We start from the raw sequence: 17,569 nt of genomic DNA, 5'->3' as shown, positions 1-17,569 counted from the left end.
TTATTTTTATCACTTTCTCCACTCCCACTGTGACTATCTGCCCTCTCCTTACGCTGTCGCTCCTTACTATCTTGTGATTTATTTGCCTTAGTTCCAATATTTGTCGGTACTGTTTTCTTCCCCTTGTCTAAATGTCACCCCTTCTTCTAAGACAATATGGGGAGTGGGAGAGAAGAGGAACCAGGGGGCAAATGTGGAGGGGGGCATAGAGGAAGGGGGGGGGGGGACTCGTAAAATGAGCAACAAACTTTGGGAAAATTAAACATTAGGTAAGACATGTTCTCACATGGCGATATACACCGTATGAAATCAACAAAATACTGATCAGTGGATTTTGTGAGAAACTATTATTAAAACTCAAACAGGTCAGTAAATATATCTGTGGATCAGAAACTCTGATAACAAATTCATGCATAATTTGGTAAGTAATCCTGCTTTGGTTGGATTTAGTTATTTTACTATAAAATTATAGCCTAATTCAGTGTCTAATGACATGCAAGTAGAAATCTTTACTTTACTTTTATAATTATCATCCTTTTCAAAATTTGCCCCCTCCTCTGTGCGTCAGCATCAGTCCACACCCCGGATCACGCCGCCCTCCCTCTCCCACCCTTAATGTCTTTCTCCTTTATAACCAATCACTCCCATCTCCTTTGCTCTCACACATCACTGCCGTCTCAACTAACCATGGACACATTTATTTGCAGAGGACAACATAGAAAACAAACCACATGAATAGCATTTTTCATCGTTTTAACAATTTGAGAAGAAACATCTGCCTTTACTCTTCAACAAACCTGTGGACATAAGTCTTTTTTCCCCCCTTTATTGGTGGTGCATAAAAATTTTTTTTTAAACTTAATCTGGGACATGGACATATTTTGTGTTTTCAATGGATGAGTTTGCCGTTTCTGGAAAAACCTTGTAAGTAAGCACATTTTAGAAATCAAAAAAGAAACTTTGGATGAACATTATCTTCATTTTTGATTATGCCAGCCTTCTTAAAACAGTTTTATATAAAAGCCTTTTTATGTTCTGTTTTATTCACAGTATTTTGACCTACATGTAACTAATTGTAGCAGCACCAACTGTAATTTAGAAATTTATTTTCTATATCTTTTTAGTTTATATCTATTTAGTTTTTTTTTTTTTTTTTTTTTTTGCTTTTTGACTAGATTTCTGTATGTAAAAGTTTTGGTGGCAGAAATTGTATATCATTTAGAAATATTTTTAGGAATTCTTACATTTATATCTATATATCACATTATTCCTCAGTCAGATATTGATATTCATTCTTTTTTCATTCTTTTTAGGGAATGTCCTTTTTAAAATAACATTCTCTGTAAGAGAAATTTTTTGGGTTTTCATGCTTTTCGCTGTTTATTTATATGAGAAAATTGGAGTCAGTTTCTTTTTGACATAAGTAATTTAGCGTTTAACACACTTTTCATATTGTTGCCTTCTTCAGAAAGAAATTTTCTCTGATTATATATATATATATATATATATATATATATATATATTTTTTTTTTTTTTTTTACACAAAAATAAACTGCTAAACACCTAGATGTTCATTCTGCACCCTAAAGATATGTGTTTAACTTGGTTTCCAACCATTCGATGGGCCTCCTCTTTAATAGATGCAAAAGTACATTATTTATCTAATTTGGAAATGTAGCAGCATACAATGCTCGTTACCTAGCAACACGAATGTAATAGATGCATAAATAATAATTAATAATACCTTAATTTAGTCGACTTAAGTAATAAAATAACCAAATCTATTATCCTTATTAACAGATATGCAGGGATCATCCTCTGACTCGGGACCAAAGCCATAAACCATTTCTTCCACAAACCAATTTGCACACAGCTACGACAGAGAAACTCCACGGTGGAGGTGGACAGAGTTCTGTCCAAGGACCCAGCCTGACGCACGGAGACAGACTGACAGACAGACAGTCTGATGCCAACTGTCTCACCTGTCATTCTCACTCCACCACTCCTCCTGCTGCTGCTGCTATGCACCACCCACACCACCATGGCAACCAACTGGCTGTAAGTTTAGCGTGCACTGGGAGAAGGAAAAAGAAAGAGTTTGTTTGTCATGCTATAACTTTTAAAAGATGGTGACATGTCTCTAAATCTCTTTCAGGAGCTTCCCTCTTTTTCCTTTGTCTCTCTCTGTTTGTGACCTTTCCTCTTTTCTCTCTCTCTGCAGTCATCTTTGTCCACTCTGACTACCTCCTCACTATTTTGTGTATCCCACTCATTTAAACCCTCATTTTCTTTTTGAATATGCATCTTCCCCGTGTTTGCAACTCAGTCTTGAATTACAAAGTGACATTCACCACCTTTGCATTACAGCTCCCTGGCAAGGCTGCCTCGCTCCAGGGCCGTGTCTGGTGCAGCTCCATGTGCACGGCTGAGGGGGCTGACCCCGGGACAGGTGGGGGTGTGCAGGGCGCGAGGGGAGGTTATGGAGTCCGTACGCAAAGCAGCAGAAATGGTTATAGAAGAGGTAATACAAGGGAGCATATAGGCTTCAGAATATGTATCAGTCGGCTTAAAGCAGATGAACCTGACAGAAAACACACTTTGTCACCCAGTGTCAACATCAGTTCAGGAATCGCCGATGGAACTGCTCCACCACCCCACGTGGGATTAATGTATTTGGAAGAGTCATGAACCAAGGTGCATACCCTAAAGATGATACCGAAACACAGGCTTACTAAGTTTAAAACATTAATTTTTTTGTGCTGCTGTTGTGGATCCAGGTACTCGTGAGGCAGCCTTTGTGCATGCTCTATCTTCAGCAGCTGTAGCATTGGCTGTGACAAGAGCCTGCACCCGTGGGGAGCTGGAGAGGTGTGGCTGCGACAGGAAGGTCCGAGGCGTCAGCCCTGAAGGTGAGCTTGATCTCCATTGCTAATAATCTCCAATTTGAGTCACATAGTGCATTTCAGGGCAGGTTGTCGTTACTTTATATTGTTTTGTGTACAATAATCCGGCCTGATAGGAAATAAAAATAAGAAGGAAATGTCAAAAAAAAAATTTAAACCATAGTGGTGGCAGCATCATGCTACCATGGGAATGGTTGTCTTCAGGAAGCTGGTAGGAGTTGTTGTGAAGATGTAGACTATGGAGCGAAATGTTGGACAATCCTTTATGAAATACTGTTAGTGGCTGCAGGTGCTAAAGATTTCAGAGGATGTTCACCTTTCGGTACAACCTTAAACATACTGCAGAGCTACAACAGAAAAGTAGGACTGGGCAATTAATTGCATTTGCAATATAGCTGCAGCTTAAAGAAACACAATTTTTAAATCAGAGGTATTCAGTTTTGGTCACATAACATTTAATACGAAAAAGATACTGACTTTCTAACTTCAAGTCTTTGAGTAATATGCTTTAAGAGGGTGTGCCGCCTCACAGAAGGACAAAGAGAGTTTCAGCTAGCTATTGCGACAACAGACTCTGGACAAGAAAACGTTTAGCGACATAAAACATTTAAATCTTGGAGTGAAACATTTACATGTTTATGGTTAAAGCAAAGAAAAAATCTAAATAAATCACAATATCGATAAAATGTTTTTTGCAAAATCCGGTGCATCATATGTTTAGACTTTAATATCTAAAATTTGCATATACCTATGCATTATTTTCTTTTAATGTAGTCTAAGTGCAAGTCACATAAAAGTATACATCCATTCACTGACATAAAGAACATAAAAGGAATGTGAGGATTTCACAATGCACAATACACCTGACCTTTAATAGGGTTAGCTGCTTCTTTCAAAAAGATTGGTTTTCTAATTTTTCATGAGTCGTTTCTAAAACTTAAAATGAAACTTATAAGGCTGCCAAGCTTATAATTTAGGATCTTTTACCTTCCAGGCTTCCAGTGGTCAGGGTGCAGTGACAACCTGTCCTATGGTGTGGCTTTCTCTCAAACCTTTGTGGATGAACCTGAGCGTGCCAAAGGGCTGTCAGCAGGGCGCCCACTCATGAACCTTCACAACAACGAGGCTGGTCGAAAGGTTTGTACTTGTAACCTTCATTTTACTTGGTTTTTTGTAACTCATGGACCTTTAGGTTAAACTTATCTTTTCCTATAATTCATCCATAGGCTATTCTTCACAACATGCAAGTAGAGTGTAAATGTCATGGTGTCTCTGGCTCCTGTGAGTTAAAAACCTGTTGGAAGGTCATGCCCCCATTCAGACGTGTTGGTGCTGTGCTCAAGGAACGCTTTGATGGAGCCACAGAGGTATCAAAACATGCTTTCAGCTCATTTATTAACTATATATCAGGAAGATTACACTAAAACTTTATCCTTCTAGGTCAGATTAACTCGTATTGGGTCCAGGACAGCTTTGCTCCCCCGTGACCCCTATGTCAAACCCCCCGCTGCCAGAGATCTTGTCTATCTAGCACCCTCTCCAGATTTCTGCCACCTTGACCCAGATAACGGCATCCCTGGTACTGCTGGAAGGAGATGTAACGGTAAACCCAAAAGAAGAACTGTTAAAATTGTAGAATTTTCGAACATATGATTACAAACTGACATTGCCATTACTTTAAACCCTCCTCAGGGACGTCCCGGTTGGCACCGGATGGTTGTGAGCTGGTGTGCTGCGGCCCTGGGTACAGAGCGGGCCGGGCTGAGGTAGTGCAGCGCTGCTCCTGCAAGTTTTCTTGGTGCTGCTCAGTCCGTTGCCAGCAGTGCAAGAACACGGTGACCATTCACACCTGCAGAGTTTGAAATGGCTTAAACAAGACTGGACAGAGTGCAATGGAGAACTTCAAAGAAGCCAGCAGAGAGACACTGTAGAAATCAAAGCAGAATAAATACAACAGCTTTCACTCCAAATGACATTAAATGCCTCCCAAATACATTTTTTGTTTCAATAATCCACTTTCTGGTTAACATCTGATTGGAAAGCTTCAGCAACCAACAGTAAAAAACAAAAAAACAAAAAACAAAATAAGAGAATTATTGAATCTTTCTTCAAAAACAATTCTCTAATTAAAATTGTTAAGGAGAAATTCACAGACGTGCATGCACATACAGCAACAACTTAAACGCTCACCTGACAAAGCTTTTGAAGCTGAAATTAACTGAAACTAACAGAAACACTACAGCATGTCACGCTTATGTCTTAGCAAATCTTTGAATGTGTTCTGTATTTATGTTTGCTGCTTTATTTATTTTTTTAGCAGTTGTGTTCAAAGTAATGGCCAGAGCCGTTACCTTGGCAACACGCCACAAGCCCACTTCGCAGCATCTTGAAAAAAAACTTATGATTTTAATGGTATATAAAACATTAAAGTAAGACTAAATATTTTAATATTTATTTCTTTTGTAAGTGACACTAGTATAAGTATGACAATGCCATTTGAGGTGTCCTTTATTAGAAATTAACTGACCTCATGGAGGCAACCATCCAATGCTAAACTGAGGATAGTTTACGCCTCCATGTAGTGATTAATTTTTAGTAATGACTACTTCTGGTATTAGTAAGAGTATTATCTCTTATATATTGTATGGAAGCCTAAAAAACGTCAAATTGTAAAAAAAAAAAAAAAGAAAATGGGATGAAGGAATTAGGGTGTACCACAATAAATTAAACATCACTTTATAAATGGATGAAAACTTTTTTTTTTCAAGGTCTAAAGGCTGCAGTTTTATGAGGTCCAATCATTCTAGGCTAGAATACCTGTTCTTGTTGGAAGCTGGTGGATTTGTAGCAGTACTCAGTATCATTTTCTCTTTACATCCAAGTATTAGTCAAGTGATTTACAGGAAATCTCAATCTTCAAGCATTTCTAGCTTTAAAAAATAACAAAGAATTGAAGGAAATCAGAGTGACCAAGTCCTAAAAAAGGAAGGGGGTAGATGGGTGTAGGGATCTAGAGTGACTAGATGAAACTAGATGACCAGAACTCCAAGGTTCTTCATGGATTTAATAAGGTGATTATGGTGTCTTTATTAAATATATGTCAGTTAGAGAACCTCAAACCCCAAACTTGTGGTTATCATGATTTTATTTCTAAATTTCAAAAAACTGCTGTTTTAGAAAGGCCTCATATTCCTTTTTCCCCACTATCCTCGGTTCTGTTGACAGAAAACTATTTGGATAAATTTCTCCTAACATTGTTCTGAGTGAAATGGAGAGTTTCCTCCAATAGATTTGCACTAAATGAAATAAAAGCTGCCGTGAAATCAATCCAAGTTTTACACGCTTTTCCAAACACCCTGGGATTATTTTGAACACAACTGTGTATCGGTCTTTCCGTCATTCATCCTCAAGCAGCAGGAAGAGCTTTTACTTATCTTGGTATCTGTATTGTTTTACACATCATCATCATGTAAATTCCTCCTGTAAACTCCTGCATATAAGATCTGTCCAAGACATCTAACAAATACAGTAGTTTACCTGAAACACAAACGTGTTTGCTATTTCTGTTTGATTGTTTCTGTGGTTGTGACATTAAGCTATAGTGAATGTGGTCTTTTTGCCCCCTTCTTCGGATCACTTCTCCAGTTTTAAAATAAGAACCACACTATTTTCAAGCAAAGTTGAAACACAACTGACATCTAAAACAGCACAGCTAAGTTTGACCCTTTCCTCGCCTCAAATCACTCTTTAACTTCACCTATGGTATTAAAACTTGCAATATATGGTTGGAATTCATCCAAAGATAAGCAGCTATTTAGCTCACATTTGTAAACCTCCTATAATTAAAATTTTAATGTAACATGTTTTCTTAAGACAAGTTATTTGCAATATTGCGGCTTTACCGTCAGCAATACAACGGTCATTCAAGCTGCACTGACTATGACCTAAGAACCGATCCAAAAATAAAAACCGTCATGTTAACCAAAGATTACAGCACCATCAAAGGAAGGATGCATGTATAAGGGGACAGGAGGTTTTCAAAAGAAATGTTATATTCATAACTATTTGAATCTCTATTTTTTCCCTTGATGATTATCTATAATGTATTTATCTGTGATTTATACATTTAGACACCACATCCTGAATATCCACCTGTCTGCTACTTTAGATAAACCAGTTTTAATGGCACCGAACATGGCAGGATGATGCTGAAAGATAACCTACCAGAGGCTCAGAACATTTAACGTCAGGCGTCTCCAACCCTGGTCCTCGAGATCTACCATCCAGGCCTTTGCCAAACTTCAACTTCATTCTGAAGAGGTATATGAATTAGATGTAGTGAAGAAAAGATACACTTCAAATCTGCAAGACATTAGATCTTGAGGACCAGGATTGGAGACCCCTGCTTTAGGGCAGCTACCCTTAACATTCATTCAGAGCTACAATAGAACGGTACAGAGAACATTCATGTGCTAGAGTTTGCATGGTTGAATTTCATATCTAAAATCCAATTAAGAACACCTGGTAGGACTTAAAACACTGGTCTCCAGAATTGACATCCTCAAAAACCAATGGAGCTTAAGATTTTCTGTACAGAATGATCAAAAAATTTGTCTAGATGTGCAAGGCTGCTGGGGGCATACCCTAAAAGACCTGAAGCTATGAATACACCAGGCGTCTTTATATATTGCTGACTCAGATAAGGGTTGAGACAATCATGTGCCTCATTTCAAATTTTTTAAATTCTCCTTCAAAACAATGTGCCATTTTTGTTTTGGTCTACTGATGAAATCCCAATATAAATCATGACATTCGTGCCTAAAAATCAACCATGAGACAACTTAGCTCTGGGCTCTATATTTAAACAATAATTCCACAACCCACACACAGCTAATTTTTTTAACTTTTGATAAAAAAGGATTTTATTAAAAATATCCTCTGATTAATTACACCCAGAACATTTCTAAAAAAAACTTCATCCTCTTATATCAAGTTTAAATTTTATCAAAAATATTACATCTCAATTCTTGTTTTTTACTCAAATCAATCATCATTGGTCATCTAGCAATTGAAAAAAAATCAATTAGGAAAAAATGAATTCAAGTTTACAATCAAAAAGGCTAAAAGATTTCATGGAACAGCTCATTCAATGGATATTGAAAAAAAACAAAAAAAAAAGTAAATCCAGTTGAAAATGCATTTAGCTTTGAAGAAAGTACACAGAGATGTTTGAATAGATGGTAAATTATTTTGGTTTTTATCAGTTAAACCAATAAAGGTAGATAAAAAACAAAAAGTACCACTGAATATTTCAGTTCTCCCTTTAAACGTCTTACCATTCTGTTCTTTTCTTTTTTCCTACTTAAAACACAATGAGAACAAAGGGCTCTTCAAAAACGAATATTTCCTTAAACAAATAGAACACAGCATGGAATAATTACAGTAAGCATCAAGGGAAAAGGAGAGGGGACACCTGAATAGACAGAATACAGTAGTTTCTAAAAGCTTTCAGTGAAGGACAAATATTGCATGTTGGAGGCCACGTTTAAGGTTAACTCAGGAGATACAATCAGAGAGCGAGCGGTAGAAAAGAAATCTATTCTTCCCACCCCGTTTGGTTTGTCCTTATTTTCTTTCTCCCAAATAACCATCAACGTTGCTCTTGAATATTCCCTGTGATTTCGTACATCACAAGTATCTCTCATTGTTGGTATTCTCTTATAGGAGAATACATTTCCTCTTAGTTTTGATCTCAGGAGGTTCCAGAGCTGCGAGTATGGCTTCATCAAACACGTTCTTCAGTCCTCGCTGTTTTCACCAGAAAGAGGAAATCAGATTAAATGAACGAAGATGTGGCTGAAATATTAATAACATGGTGAACATTTTTCTGCAGTACCTGTGTGAGCGCAGAGCACTCCACGTATTTGACGGCCCTGAGCTCTCGTGCCAGCTTCTCCCCGCTCTCGGTGCTCAGGGGGCGCTGTTTGTTCTTAGCCAGCTTCTCAACAGTGTTGCTGTCATCCCTGAGGTCTACTTGTGTGCCCACTAACAGGAAAGGTGTACTTGGACAGTGGTGAGAAATCTCAGGAACCCACTGAGAACAAAAAGAAGCAAAGACAATGAGATTGGATTACTTTATATATATATATATTTATACACACACACATACATATACATGGATTATTAAAATACAAAACACTGCACAAAAAATAGGAATAATCTGTAATTATTTGTTCTTTTTTTTAAGTATAAACATTAGGGAAAATAAAGTGTATCACCTACATTAAAATAAGCAATAATAGGGTAAAACACAGACTGAACTGCATGCTTAAATCAAGGCTGTAAGATGTCAGAAAAAATATCTAACAGCTCCTATTTATCAGATTTGATCCACTTAGAGCCCACTGTCAATAGTTGACACTTGAAATGTTAAACCCTACCAAATAGTAAAATCAAGCAGTCGCAGTTATGCACATATTGTGATAGTGATGGCAACTCTGACTGAAGACATGATGTAGCTCCATCTTAAATATACTGTTGAGCACAAGAAACTCTTTTGAGAAACAAAAAAAAAAGATTTAATTGAGAGAAAGATAAAAGCTTTTGGATCTTCACAACTTCTTTCCTGTTTTCCGGTTCTGGAATAAACAAGCCAGACACAAGAAATGCCTTCACATCTGCAATATGCATCTGGTAGATTTGGAAGAACTTTTGCAACAACAAAAAAGTGAAGCTAAATATTGTAAAGTCAAGCCATAATCTGCTGGAAGACAGATACTATATAAGAATGTTTTAGATTTAACCATTAAAGATAGTACATACTCATGAACACATATACAGCTTTTAAAAATACTCCAGATTGTAACCTATTGCTAATGTCTGTTTCTCACTGTATTGTATCACATAACCTTGAGGATGTGCACACTTATGCAACCACTTAAATTTTTTTTTTGACTGCAAAAAAAGATCAGGCTTGGTTTTTCAATTATGTAATGAATATTACAGGTCACAATAAGGGTTAAAAAAAATCTGAAATGGTCTTGGTCTTATTTTCTTTTTTACAAAAGCCTGGGATGCTAACAGGGGTGTGTAAAGTATTATAAATGTACAGTGATTAAAGAGACACCCCCTACCGACTGGTGTCCTTTAATGATGGCTTGTTAACTTGTGAACAAGGATAGAAAACAAAGAGAAAATGTAAATTTCCGTTACATCCATCAGTTAACAATTCTAACACAGGCCGTTTCAGAATTAGTCCTGTGGTTTAGCGGGTAAACGTTGTTTTTTTTGCATCTCTGAGAATTTATGGACCAACTGAAGGGTTCTTAATGCTTCCAGGAATCACATATTTGAAACAGGTTCATTAGATACAAAAATATAGGTCAATTTAGTTCAACAGCACGATAACAGAGGCCTTTCTGCACAGTTTGAGAGTCAAAAGTAGCATCTATTAAAAAAATCTAGTTTGAAGAAAAATAAAACATAAAGTAACCCTCTAATACCATGCAGGCTACACATTTTAGGAGCTGTTCAGGTCATTTTTTTGTCATTAAACATGACCATAACACCAGTTGGTCACAACAACAATTAGCAAATATTTCTTAAAGGATAAAGCTTTTTCTTACTCTTAATATCTACTATTATGTCTTTCTGTTTCCCCAGTTGTATAATGAGTTTAACTGAAAGCTTTTCAGATAACTATTAAAAAAAACCAACCTTCTCTTTGACGTTTTCAAAAGATGACGGGGAGACGACAGAGAAACATACGAGGAAAACATCTGTTTGTGGGTAGCTGAGAGGACGCAGCCTGTCGTAATCCTCCTGACCTGAGAGAATCAAACGCAACAAGAAAAAAAATGTCCTTTTAGTTTGAGTCAGCGGAGTTCTGCAGAATGAGAACTTTCCTAAGATGATTACCTGCTGTGTCAAAGAGGCCCAGTGTGTAGGGCTCTCCTCCGATCATCACTGTGACTGCATAATTGTCAAAAACCTTAAAGAATAAAAAGAGGATTGGGTCGAGTAAATACATTGCCGTGCACAGAGTTAATGAGTATAAGCTAGGAAGAAATATACAGAAATAGTGGCTCTAAATCTGTGAGTTTAGACGATGAGTCATTGTTAAAACGTCTTACTGTGGGCACATATTCTGAGGGAAACTTGTTCGTTGTGTAGGAGATAAGTAAGCAGGTTTTTCCAACTGCACCGTCTCCAACAACTACACATTTTATAGTCTGCATCTGTAATGAAACACAGAAAAGCATCAGCAAACAAAAAAAAAAGAAAGAAAAATGTAACAAAGACAGCACAATTAGCTCTGTTTTTAATAAAGCTAATAATAGCCTTCATGTGGTCATACACCCTCAATACAGCAGGGGGCACATTAACAACTACAGAAAGATCCTCTAAAATTAACTGGGTAATTTGTGGGTTTCTTCATTGGGTTTATTTCAATAAGTGGTTCTTAACCTTTAAAAAACAAGGCTTCCTCCGTAAATCCACTTAGTATAATTTTATAATTATTGGTACTAATTATTTGTAGTGCTGTTCAGTTCTGAGATCTATAAATCACCTATAAGAAACATAACTTGGGAATCTATGTTTAACGGATATCTACATCTACATTTAAAATACACAGAAGGCAAATTTACTATCTAATCAGCTAATGGTAACGGAGTACACTTGTGACGCCACCATCTGTGAGTGTGAATAATTACAGATACAAGCTTTCAAATTTCACTTTAACAATTTAACATTTTCTTCCTGACATGTTTTTCTCCCCAAGCAGTATAGACATGACCCCTCAGGAAAATAACTACTTTCAAACATTTTGACAAAATGGATTATGAAGAACAGATGATTTTCCTTAATTTGAGTTGTTTATGAACCAGAAGTGTAAGGATCAAAAACTGTTTCCTTAGCCTGACAGACGTAGATATGAGGATTTATTGGAACCAGGGGTCACAAACCTCAAAAAATGAAAGAGTGTCTGACCCACAAGAATACGTTCTCCTCGCCTGTTTAAGCCACTTCACTGTGCAAACTGACAGGCCAAAGGGACTTCCTTTTCGCTCCAACAAACGTTTTCCTCCCAAAATAAGCAAAGGTAAAAACTCAGAATTATAAGTAAAAAACTATTGGTTTTGATATCATGGCTCACAGGCAGTGTCACTGCACTTTGAACGCTTATTTCCTTTGACATTTTACTCTTAGCTGCTAGTTTCATATTAAAGTGTTAGTTTTTTTTACACTTGTCTCTTTACTTCACCAGTATCTAAATAATTACTGCTATTCCAAATGGATTAGTTTAGCAGTATAGAGTGACTAGTTCCTGCATATTTCTTTTTGAATGGATGTTTTATTAATATATTTTAGAGCGTGAATACATTTACAAATATAAAAAGCTCACTAATGTCTTTGTTAACTGTGAAATTGGATATATTGTAAAAAAAAAATATTAAAAATCGCAGTATTGAATGTGAATAGATTAAAGACTAATCAATGTTATAAATGAGCCTGCAAAGTTTTTGATACATAAATATTTCTCCCTACACTCTATCCTTAATATATGGGAGTTTTATAATCTGTTTTCCAACAGTAATGTTCAAATTAATCTCACAAAACAAGAAAAAAATAGTGGTAATATTTCCTTAAGTAGACATAAACAATATGTCAGAAATATATTCTTACTGCATTAACAGGTTGTACAAAATACAAATCATGGAGAACTACTTAAAGTGTGATTAAAGTTATATCTTTATTTAAGTAGGAATAATTTATGCCTGTTTGATGATTTAGTATCAGAAAGCCAAAAGTTGGAAATTTTCTTTTTATCATTAAAAATCTTAAACTACATTATTGTTGCAAAAAATCCTTGTCACTAAGATGACAACAACTAGATAGTATTTTCCTTATATATGCTTGCTATTTGATGAGTTTTCATTTTGTTATCCCTAATAATCATTTGTTGCACACTGCATGATTTCCTGTGATTGTGCAGAAATTTAAAAGTCATTGAACCAATTTTGAGTTATTTCAGAAGGGTATCAGAATTACAATAAAAAAAACTCAGGAACTTCCTACTTCTGCAGGTCAACTGTAAGTGCAGTTAGCTTTTTAAGGCTGTGATGATGCATTTTAAAGGATAAAACAAATAATCAGAGCTGTGGAACAAAGTGAACTGTAATGTTAGTGAGTGCCATATATCACTATTGCATTACATTTTTTCCTGATATGGTGGAGCCTTACACATCACCTGGATACAATCAATCAATACGCTCCCAATCTTTAAGGAAATAAAAAGTGGAAACAAACTTTTTTCACACTCATCTCTTTTTTTAACCATTTTACCCCAGATTAGAAATATTATCAGGACAAATCCATATTTTGATATTACATACCAATTGTTTATATTAAAACTGTTTGGGAGCATATTTGCAAAATAAGTAAGAAAGTTTACAGACATCTGCTCAGTTCTGTACCATGCTATATTTTTTTCTATTTTAGCATATTTCACTAAAATGTAACCATTTATAATTTCTAATCTACATACTTAAAATATCAAATACAATGACCTGTAAAAAACATCAGAATGGTGCAACTTTTATCATAATTTGCACAATTCTGAGCTGCAAATTACATGAAATTAATGTGTAAATGTGGAATGGGTGCAATACGGAAGGTGCTGTGCATTTATATTCTGCTTGCTAAAACCAGATTTGGCCAGTTAGATTGGTTTACACCACTTAAGACTTTCATAACCATGACACTAAACTCAAGAAGAAGAGTGGCGGCATCTTTCTGAGTACAGAAATAATAGTGAAGGACATGCAGATTAATAACAATGTCATTAAAACAAAATGTTGACATGGGCAATATATGTTTTTTTTCTCATTTAATGCAGCTGTTAACTAGTGTGTCTTGATTTTATGAAAAATATTACATTTTTACACATCAGCTACCCAATATTTTTGAAGAAATTTTGCATTTTTTACTTGTATTAACTGAAATACATGCATTAGCCGATCCATTATCACATTTAGCAGCCATGCCTTGAGATCATGTAACGGCTCTAGTGGCCTTTACTTTGGTAATTTTTGATAGTAGATATTACTATTATACTGTAAAATGCTATTGACAAATGTTGTTGTAGTTTTAGTTAATACAACTAAATATTTCAAATGGCTATCGCACATTTTTAAGAACAGGAACTTTGTTAAATATACATTATTAGGTGCGTAGTCAAAGAATGGGATTGGACCAGTCTAGGTCTTAAAGCTTTAAAAAGGTGTTAAAAAACTCAATATGTTAATCCTCCCTTTCACCACATCCCAAACATGATTCATCAGACTGAGATCTGCCGATTATTCGTGCCATTGGATTACTGTGAAATCCATCTAAAGCCTGATCTGGCTGGATGATCCATCAAAAGAATATACTATGGTCATAAGGGGGTAAACAAGGTCTGAAACAAAAATAAGGTAGGCTGCAGAGTATATTCAATGCTCAGCTGGTACAGAAGGGAGGATAGCATTTTTTTATGATCCCCAAACTTTTTCTCTAGAAATTAAATGTTTTCCATTTACCGTTCAGCAGTTGAAAGGCTCAGTCCAGCCTGTCTGGCTTCAACAACTTTAAAATTTCAGGAAGTCCTCTTCACCATCTCTAACTGACTGAATGGATTGAGTTTCTGTTCATGTAGACAACATTTCTACCTAATAAAGAGGCCAGTCAGCGTATGTCTAAGCATTAACAGCAGGGGCGGAACTAGATGGGGGGCCAGGGGTAGCCAATCATTAGCCATCCCGTGGCCACCCCTACCATTTTTTCACCTCTAATACAGATGGTTGCAGCAGTAATACTCTCAAGTGGAATATTCTAAAGATTTTTTTTTTTTGTGGTTAATTATACACATCAATATACTAACATCAGAGATGATAAGTACAGAATTCATGCTCTTTTCAGAACTAGATATTGTGTTATTTGGAGTAAAGAGAAAATTATGTGTCTCTGCAAGTCATCTGGGAGTCTTCAGTGAAATCAAAGACAAATAACAATTTTAATAAACTATATATAAATATATATATATATATATATACATACTTATCAAATAATCAATTATTGCAGAAATTAGTGCTTGTAAATATAAATTTTATGCAGAATGTTTATTGATACAAGTAGATAAGTAATAACAATGGAAAAGATTTACGCCCCAGAACTCAAAACTGAAAGTTTTATGCACTATACCTTTTATCTAGAAATGAAGGATGTTCAAATATATGCATCGAATTGTTAGCAAAGGCTGCAGGAAAATATACTTTGTCTTAATTTAGAAAATATGGATGTTTTGCTCCTTAATTTTCCTGTTAGAAAATTGTAGATTAACCGTGAGATCCTGGTGCCTATCCGCTTTCGGCCACCCCTCAGTGTACATTAGTTATTGCCCGGCCACCCTTATAAAAATTTCTGGCTACGCCTCTGATTAACAGAGCACACTGTAATAAAATAAATAAAATTAAATATATTTTTTTTTTCAAATGTAGTGTCTCAATCCTATAATATAATCCTACAGAAACATGAAACTCTAAAAAAGGTAGATGGGTTTTCTTTTTCCTTCATCTTCAGTGTACCCATCTCTACCGTAATACTCCTAATACGTTTTCTTGTAACGCTTTTGACTGCAGAAGTATTCACGCGTCTTTTAATCAGCTGTTTTCTTGATCAGTTTTGTCTCAAACAGAAAGATATACTTCCTCCATCAGAGGCAGGGAAGAAAAAAAAGTCTTATCAGCCTGACTCGGCTTGTTAATGCATGTGGCAACAAATACCACTTAATGTCAGACTGCGGCTTCCGCATAAGTTACATACCAAAGATGCTGAAAAGCAGGGGGAGACAGCAGAAACACTGCTTATTAGCTCAGCGTCATTTAGAAGCGGATACTGCAATCACTTCCGCTAAATGAGCACAGCTCCAAGATGTGAAACTTGCTATAAACCGAAGCCTAAACATATCATATTATCAATAACACATAAAAATTAAAAGATGAAGTTAATAACCATCAGAAGCCATGGTTACAGTGATTAAAAAACAGAATAAATAAAAATACAACTTTATAACTATCTTACTTTTGACTTAACCACAAAAGTAGAACATTGTATATTTAAAAAAAAAACACAACACAGAGGTAATAACTCATCCAAAGTGACAAAAGTATAAAAACAGTGTATATTAACACAATGTAGGGCTAAACCACAGCGTAGTTTTACAAACTCAATTACTGATAAAAACATATTCACACGCTTTATCTGTGCAAATACTCTGTCCTTCTGCTAGCTCTTTATTTCAAATCCCGGAGTGTACTAACCAATAAATAGCTTAATTTATTTTAATCTTATTATTTTCTTCAGCTTACCGTTTTCTACCGACAAGTTAGGCGTTGGTTTCATCCGGGTTTGAGAGTAAAATTACTTCGTGCGCAGCCGCAAATCACACACAATTGATTTAATGAAGAGGAACTGATACACTGCCCCCTGCTGGACATTCATGGGTATTATCTGCATTGTTATTTTTTTTATGTACTAACATTTTTAGATGTTTTTATTTAAAATGATTAATTTACAAGTTATGGAATGTGTAAAAAATGAAATGTTGAGTTTTTATGACTTAAATCATATGTTATTTGTTCAATATTTGCAACGGTGCAACAGTTAGAATCCCTCATAGAATAGGCTCCCTATAGCTCTTCAAATACATGCAAACAACTGAATGGTGAACCTGAACATAAAAACAGCATTGGTAACTGATAGGAACTAAGTTCTGGCATCATAGAGAAGACATGAGAAGGCATATATACTATATATAGGGTATAACCACAGATCTGGGTAGTTTCGGTCATTTACATACATTTTAGTTTTGATAATTTTTGGCTGGTGTTACCTTAGTCTCTATTTTTTAATAGTTGAGTGTTTTGTTGTCCTTTCTGGATACTTGTTATGATGTACATTTATCTAATCAGGTTTTTTTTTTAACCGTCTAATTAATATCTTTTATTTTCTTTTTTCTGATAGAAGAATATGCCCAGATACTTTTCAACGAAGGTTATCAAGATCCTCTTTTTCTATGTATGCTTCTGTCTCCTTGAACCCCAGTCGGCCTCAGCAGATGGCCCCTCACACTGATCCTGGTTCTGCTGGAGGTTTCTTCCTGTTAAAATTCAGTTTTTCCTCTCCACTGTCGTTACAAGCATGCTTAGTGTGAGGGATTGCCTTCGAGTCAATAAGTAGATGCAATCAACTGGTTTCCCTTAGACAGAAAACTTGAATCAATTTGACTGTATGATCTGGTTGAATTGACTCTATAAAGTACAGTACCTTGAGATGACATGTGTTGTGAATTGACTCTATATAAATAAACTGAACTGAATCTGATGTGGCACTTCTGAACTAAAGCCCCTCAAACTCTGTAAAAGTAGTGAGTTTTATCTAAGTTTTAATAAATATTATAATAATTCCTGTTTACAGTTACTGTTTTCACTTCAGAGTGATGGTAGGGCACTCCAAAAGCCCTGAACGTGCTGAATCCGACTTTGAGTGTGGTACAATTCTGTCAAACGACATTGTGGCATTTATCGCTCTTGAAAGTCAATGGAGATGAACATACCTAACATATT

At 35.8% G+C, this 17,569-nt stretch overlaps 2 protein-coding genes across 2 annotated transcripts; one reads left to right on the top strand and one right to left on the bottom strand.

Moving 5' to 3' along the window:
* The first annotated feature begins 840 nt into the window (after positions 1 to 840).
* Positions 841 to 5,552, top strand: wnt4b (wingless-type MMTV integration site family, member 4b). The gene is made up of 9 exons (XM_038284216.1): positions 841 to 924; positions 1,801 to 2,058; positions 2,368 to 2,521; positions 2,610 to 2,694; positions 2,778 to 2,909; positions 3,898 to 4,040; positions 4,130 to 4,270; positions 4,344 to 4,506; positions 4,596 to 5,552. Exons 2-9 carry the CDS (start codon positions 1,967 to 1,969, stop codon positions 4,763 to 4,765), a joined length of 1,080 nt encoding a protein of 359 aa, XP_038140144.1. The 5' UTR covers positions 841 to 924; positions 1,801 to 1,966; the 3' UTR covers positions 4,766 to 5,552.
* Positions 5,553 to 8,173: 2,621 nt separating this feature from the next.
* On the bottom strand, positions 8,174 to 16,402 carry LOC119783131 (cell division control protein 42 homolog). Its single transcript, XM_038284483.1, has 6 exons — positions 16,313 to 16,402; positions 11,036 to 11,140; positions 10,821 to 10,893; positions 10,620 to 10,729; positions 8,800 to 8,997; positions 8,174 to 8,711 (listed from the first exon to the last, which is right to left on the bottom strand). Exons 2-6 carry the CDS (start codon positions 11,138 to 11,140, stop codon positions 8,622 to 8,624), a joined length of 576 nt encoding a protein of 191 aa, XP_038140411.1. The 5' UTR covers positions 16,313 to 16,402; the 3' UTR covers positions 8,174 to 8,621.
* Positions 16,403 to 17,569: the final 1,167 nt, after the last annotated feature.

Source organism: Cyprinodon tularosa, unplaced genomic scaffold (genome assembly GCF_016077235.1).
Source record: "Cyprinodon tularosa strain WSP-4 unplaced genomic scaffold, ASM1607723v1 ctg2, whole genome shotgun sequence".
In the NCBI taxonomy this organism is placed as follows: domain Eukaryota; kingdom Metazoa; phylum Chordata; class Actinopteri; order Cyprinodontiformes; family Cyprinodontidae; genus Cyprinodon; species Cyprinodon tularosa.
The sequence above is the reverse complement of the archived record's forward strand: the minus strand, read 5'-3'. Positions and strand labels throughout refer to the sequence as shown.

Coding starts and splice junctions, on each gene's coding strand:
- LOC119783131 (XM_038284483.1), bottom strand. CDS start 11,140: ATGCAGACTATAAAATGTGTAGTTGTTGGAGACGGTGCAGTTGGAAAA. Junction 10,894..11,035: donor CCTCAGAATATGTGCCCACA/GTAAGACGTTTT, acceptor TTATTCTTTAAG/GTTTTTGACAATTATGCAGT. Junction 8,712..8,799: donor AGTGCTCTGCGCTCACACAG/GTACTGCAGAAA, acceptor TGGTGAAAACAG/CGAGGACTGAAGAACGTGTT.
- wnt4b (XM_038284216.1), top strand. CDS start 1,967: ATGCCAACTGTCTCACCTGTCATTCTCACTCCACCACTCCTCCTGCTG. Junction 4,041..4,129: donor ACAACGAGGCTGGTCGAAAG/GTTTGTACTTGT, acceptor ATTCATCCATAG/GCTATTCTTCACAACATGCA. Junction 4,271..4,343: donor GCTTTGATGGAGCCACAGAG/GTATCAAAACAT, acceptor TTATCCTTCTAG/GTCAGATTAACTCGTATTGG.